The 6,325-nt window shown below is 47.9% G+C and overlaps 1 protein-coding gene across 1 annotated transcript in view; it reads left to right on the top strand.

The window, feature by feature from the left end:
* The window catches only part of LOC104527332 (mitogen-activated protein kinase kinase kinase 14-like), a gene marked incomplete at its 5' end in the record, with an annotated part of 6,690 nt that extends 4,432 nt beyond the window's left edge, over window positions 1-2,258 (top strand). The window contains 3 exon segments of the mRNA XM_010171017.1: window positions 1-43; window positions 1,087-1,187; window positions 2,094-2,258. The exon segment at window positions 1-43 is cut by the window's left edge and continues 20 nt beyond it. Of these exon segments, the coding sequence (XP_010169319.1) occupies window positions 1-43; window positions 1,087-1,187; window positions 2,094-2,258 (309 nt within the window).
* Between the last annotated feature and the right edge of the window lie 4,067 nt (window positions 2,259-6,325).

The following is a 6,325-nucleotide window of genomic DNA, read 5'->3' as shown; positions in this document are numbered from 1 at the left end:
CTGAACCGCAGTCGGCACACAGACACTCCCAGCTATTTCAATGGTGAGTCTGAATTTCCAAAGTGTGGATAAGTGGTCAGGAATAATTTTCTCAGTATCTAGAGGGTCTGGGATATGAAGTCTTTGAGTTCTTCTTACCCTTCAGTTGCTTTGTCAGCACAGACTCTCCTAAAAGCACATGAGTTGTAAAGAGGCCAAGTCTGCCCCAGTCACAGGTGGGTGGAAGGCACTCGCAGAATCACAGAACGTTGTGAGTTGGAAGGACCCACCAGGATGATGGAGTCCAACTCCTGTCCCTGCACAGGACAAGCCCAACATTCACACCATGTCCCTCAGGGCCTTGGCCAAATGCTGCTGGAATCTTGTCAGCCTTGGTGCCATCAGCACCTCCCTGGGGAGCCTGTTCCAGGGCTCCACCACCCTCTGCCTCAAGAACCGTCTCCTCATGGCCAACCTCACCCTCCCCTGCCACATCTTCCTGCCATTTCCTCTGCTCCTGGCATTCGTTGGTGGCCAGAGAGAAGAGATCAGCGCCTGCCCCTCCTCTGCCCCTTGGGAGGAAGTTCTAGACCCCCATGAGATCTCCTCTCAGTCTCCTCTTCTCCAGGCTCAACAAACCAAGTGACTTCAGCCTCTCCTCACACCCTTCCCCTCTAAACCCTTCCCCAATGCTGTGTCCCTCCTCTGGACACTCTCCAGGAGCTTTAGATCCTTTTGATACACTCACATCTGTATACTCCAGTAAAAACCAGAGAAGTTCCTGAACACACACAGTCTGGTTCAGCTTTGCCTTGCTTTGTGCAACTGCCACGTGCAAGGATATATACTTTATAACTATAAATGTCTACAAAATAATTTTGAGGGCATGTTGTGCAAAGCAATACATCTCTTCAGCTGCTTTTTTAACTCTGTGGGTCACTGTCTTCAGCGAGCTTCTGTGCTCAGTGAAAGACCTACATAAATTAAATGCCTAATGACAAAAATGAGTTCTTCTGCTCGTGTGCCTTGTTAACCAATTTTTCTGTGTTGAACTGTGAAGTCACTATGGCTACAGCAGAAGTTAATGACTTCTCTTGCCCATTTCAGGAGTTAAAATCCAGATCCAGTTGCTAAGTGGAGAAAATTTACACATCAGGGATTTCCACAGGACAAAGGTGGGAGACATTGCCACTGGGATAAGCAGCCAGGTGAGACACAGAGCTGGAGTGAAGTACGGCATTTTATCCGAGAAGCAGTTTCTTCCATGATGCAGCCTCTTAATGCTTTAAAACCAGTGACCCAGAAGTCGATTCAAGGACCTTCATGACACATTTAATAACATAACTTCAGTGCTGCTGTTATGAGTGTGATACCAGAAGATATTTCTGGATCAAAAGCCATTGCTGATTGTCATAGGGACCACAGGGATCTCCATCTTAGAAAGCTGCAGCTCCATCTTAGAAAGGCTGCAGCTTAAAAATCTTTATCCTCAGCTCTAAAGGTAAATTCTTTCTCCCTAAAGAAGAATCACTAGATGACTTTTTCATCAGGAGCAATAATATCAGCTGAGGGAAACAGACTGTGTTTGGCTGTGATGCTTCTAACTTGTTAGGTTGGAAGAGATATTGGCAGACTCCACTGAACCTCACTGTGGGCCTCTTTGGCAGTCCCTGAAAGAAACTCCTTGAGTGTCTGTGGAACTGTGACTCATCTGAGTGTAAAATGTGGTGATCATCTCTAAACAAAGAGGTTACACAAGTCCAGGAAATGTTTTAGTGGTGTTGGTTCTCTTTGGCATACTTTGTTCTCTTGAACATCACAAAGCAAAATATCACTGGCCTGCAGCAGAATTCCCAGTGCCCAAACACCAGTTCAGGAACCACCAGCAATGGTCAAGAACTTGGGTGAGGCAACTTGGCAGCAGGGTGAATGCTACCGAGTCCAGTTTGAGAGACACTCTTAAAAGAGGAGGTTAGGTTGTTCCTGCCAAGCACCAGCCTCTCTCCATGAGCATTTCTTGGGTTGAGAAGCTGTTTTCTGGGTTTGATAGAGGAATATTATGTTCTGGAAGAGACTTGAAGTACCACTCAAGATCTATTTGTCCTACTTTGCAGATACCAGTCCCTGCCTTCAGTCTGGTCACTAAAGAAGGCCAACCAGTTCACTACGACATGGAGGTCCCCGACTCTGGCATTGAGCTGCAGTGCACCCTTGCCCCTGACTGCAGCGTCAGCTGGACGTGGCGAGTCAAACACGGTCAACTGGAGAACAGGCCATGAAGCTGTTCCTGTTTTGGAGGTTTTTACCTTGTTGCAAGAAGGAATTGCAAAAGCTTCCAACCACCCCTGCCATGGAGCACCGCGTGCAGTTGCTGGTGTTTTGTGCTGAAGTAGGATAGCGGATCAGCAGCTCACTGCTCTCGGGCCTCACTTCTGTTGTCTGTTCTGATCCAGTTCCAAGACATGTCCTGGGTTTAGATGTTCCCCAGAACAGTGGGAATTACTTGGTTTGGGTGTGAGTGTTAGGTTGAGCTTGAGAATGGTGGGTGGAAATTCCTGCTTTTCGGAGGAATGTGATTGTGCTTTTCAGGGGAAGAGGGGGTTTGGATGAGAACTCCTGTTCCTCAGCCTCCGAGGTGAAGCCAGTAGTTGCTGGGCTTGCCCAAAGGAGGAGGAGGTTGGGTATCTTCAGCACAGCTGTGGTTGGTTGTGCCAAAGAGAGCTGGCTAACTTCCTTCTAGCTGGAGGAAAAACTGAACGTTTCTGTAGGCTTTGGGTAGCATCATCTCTACCTCAAGCCTTTTGCATGGGGAAAATCGACAGCAGTAACTAGCTGGGTTCTTGGTTTCACCTCCCACCCTTCCCCGCAGACGCTTCCTTCTTGAATCAGAAAAGAACTTTGTTCTCAGAAAGAGCTTTGTTTGCAGCTCTCTCGTCTTCAGGTCTCCTCCCCACTGTAGGAGCTGGTGCTCTCTCTCTCTCTGGTGCTGCTTCCATCATTGTCTGGCAGGTAGGGCAGGAGGAGAGTTCCTTGGTGGGCAGGGTGGAAGTGTTGCATTCCTCCATCCTGTTTCCACCACTGACTTGAGACTTCACATGAACTGTCCCATGCAGGCAGCTCCTCTTGGAAGGAGAAGGGACGGTGGCTCAGTCAGCTTGGACAAGGTCTGAATTTTGCTGCAGCATTTAGAAAAATCTCACTCCCAGTTACCAATCAGCTCAGCTGCTCCACTGGAGATCAGTGCCCCAGTTCTGCGTGGTGTGTTAGCTCAGCCTGTCTTCACCAGCATTTATGGACTGGTGAGAGACTTCATACTGCTCCCCTTACATCACAATGTGTTAAAGGAGTGGGATGGGCAGCTGGGCCCGTAATGCCTTAAGCTTTGAGCTTTTTTTTTAAATTATTATTATTATTATTTCATTTTTTCACTGATTTGGGAATTGTTTTGGAATACACTGAAACTGCATGGGTCAAATTCAGGTGGGTGGGTGTCGCCAGAACAACATCTGCCAGAACATCTGGTTCCATAACCCAGAACAAAACCAGAAGGAGGTGGAAGCTGTGAGTGTACTTGTTCAGGACTGCTCAGAGTCCTTGCACACCTGGAAATCACGGTCACTTGACGGTGTGCTGTGGCTTTTCCAGTGTGCTGTATCTCCAGTGGCCTCTGAGGAGGAACTTCTATATCCAGGCTGAGTAGAGGAATAGCTCCCAAAAAACAAGGTAGGCTCTGCTGGATCCACGCTGGTTCTGGGGGACACAACAGGGCAGGAATGTTGGCAGTTTTCTCCAGTGAAGTTCACTTAGAAAATAACTGGGAAAAGTTACAACCTGGGCCTCCCTTTTTTGAGGACTGGTGCTCATTAAGCAACTCATTCTCATCCCCTTTGATCTCCCAGAACGTCAGCCAGGTTTGACACACTAGGCAGTGACATCCCTAATCAGAAAACTAAAGTTGTGATGCAATAAAAAAGTGGAACTTTTTCAGAGAAATTAAACCTGTCACCACTTATGGGTATAGTTTTTGTAGCACTTTTGGTTCTAAAGCACTTCATATGTTGTCCAAAATAGACACCTAATTATAGCTGAAATGCTACATTAAGAGTCTTTTTAGTAAACAATTAACACATGACGCACATCTCTTCCAGGAAGGAGTGGGGGGAATGGGTAGGTTGGCTCGATTTTATTTTTTAGATGCTATAAACTAAGAATTATAGACTTTGGAGCAGGGGGGGATCAAAAACCTTTCCCAGGAGCTCCCAAGCACACGTTCAGCCCATCAGCCAATCTCCCCACGCCTGGCACCTTTCCTAGGCTTCCTCTGAGGGAGTGGGGAGGAGAGAAACCTGTTGGTTGTTTCTAAGAAGAGTCTGTTGGTGATGTGTCAATACAAAAGCGTGGTCTGATCCCTTCCCCACGGCTGCATCCCCTGGCTTTCACTGGTGTCTGCAAAAATGTGCAACGTGCTTCTGTGTGCAGGTGGATGGTTTTGTACATCGGTGTCAGACTCGAGTTCTGCCGAGCAGGAGGGCAGGATGCAGCAGCCCTCTGCTTACAGGACTTGTGAGCTTTACATTTCATCTATAGCATTAACATTAATCTCAGGCCACCTCCACGAATGGGTGAAAGGTGATAAACCCTTGTGAACCCAGAATGTCTTTGTTGGGTAGATGGGAGATGTCCGTGTTCTCCTTGTACTCTCACACCAGCATTAGCCAGTATCTCCATCCTGTTTATCTTGTCCAAAACATTCAATCTTATTTTGTTGCCACCTCAAGTCACAAAGTAAGGCTGTGGATTTCCACCTAACAAATCTTTTAGGTGACAAACCAGCCAGAGGAGCGGGCTGTGGCGTCGGACGGATGGGAAAAACGCTTTGGCTAACAGCACAAACCACTGGTGCTTCCTCAGTGTCCTAAAATGTGGTTGTGCTCTCACGAGGATCTCCAGAGTTTTCATGGTTTTCCTATGAAACCAGCCACTTTTGAGATCTCCTCAACTCCCTCCTGCTACCCAGGATGGTTTCCTCTTAATTTGGCCGGTCATTATTGCTGTGACAGGCACAAAATGCTGTGCAATACTGACAGAAGAGAAAATCAGGAAAGCTTTTCGTTATCCACGTTAAAATTTAGCTGAGACTGTGTGTAACAACAGAACTCGTCTTTAGGACAGAACCCCGGTTCAGGGTAGCAAAGGGAGGACAAATAGCAGTAGGAGTGATGAACACAGATGGCTCTTGGCATGTGGCTCCTTCCCAAAGTCTGGAAAAAAATCACTGTTGGCAAAGCAATAGGAATCTCTTTGGGATGGGCAGTGCTGGCGTGGGTGAAGGCAGTGGGATGACCAGCTTGTATTGAGCGAATGACACTTTATAAAGCTGTGATTTCTTTTAAATTAATGTCTTGACCTACGTTTTCACAGGGGAAAAAAAAATAAAGCTGGATAAAAAAAAAGATTCTTCATTCTCATTTGCTAGTGGTTTGAGACATGGCCCTAGAGAAGATGACAATGGTGGTGAATATGACATTTTTGAAGAAGAGGAGCCTGGTGTGATGAAGCTCTGCAATGTATGACCCTAATTTTGGGGGGGTGCAGGGAGAAGTCACTTCTGGGTATGAGGAGGCAGCAATAACTTTGGTCTGAGCACGGGATTTGCTGAATACGCTGGTGTCTGTCTCTTTCCAAGCAGATGATCCTTTTCATTCTCCTGTCCCATTGCAGGCAGAGGGATTTGCTCTACTGGGAGCTGCTGAGACTTCCCTTTGATTGTGGAAAAGTAGGTTTGGGATCCAGATCCAGAGCTCTGGAGATGCACCCACACCTTTCAGCCGGTGCTTCTGCTCGCTGGTGGTGCAGGAGCTCTTTGTCTCCACTTAGGTGATGCATTTCTGTTAAATCAGGGCCATGGACCAAGCTGTGCTGGTGGCATTGCCAGTGAGGGAGGGAGGTCGGGTGTCTTGAAACATAAAACCCCAAACTGAAGTTGAGGAGGGATTTGCTACCCCACACCCACGTCTGTGCTGTGAACACAGAAGTCAGCTCATCTGTCTGTAAAAATAAGGTGGGTGTTTTCTCACCAGACTTCCCTGTGAAGATGCAGCTCGGCTTTGGGAAGCACTGGACCAGCTGGTGTCTCTGAGGCTGGCCCAGCTGAGGAGCAGGGTGACATAGCTTAGGCTGGGCCTTTGCCCTGGACCTTGATGCTGGCCCTGGCCTCTCCCTGAATCATCTGCTCCTCCACGCACTGGATGGCAGAAGCTGTGGCCTCCTCACCCAGGTAGCCCAGCAGAGATGGGGATGTGTCTGTGCAGGTGCCTGGGGTCTGGTCACCTTCTCCTTCGGAACA

The sequence above is a fragment of the Antrostomus carolinensis genome, unplaced genomic scaffold (assembly GCF_000700745.2).
Source record: "Antrostomus carolinensis isolate BGI_N321 unplaced genomic scaffold, ASM70074v2 scaffold38786, whole genome shotgun sequence".
Lineage (NCBI taxonomy): Eukaryota > Metazoa > Chordata > Aves > Caprimulgiformes > Caprimulgidae > Antrostomus > Antrostomus carolinensis.
This window is presented reverse-complemented; position numbering and strand designations above follow the sequence as displayed.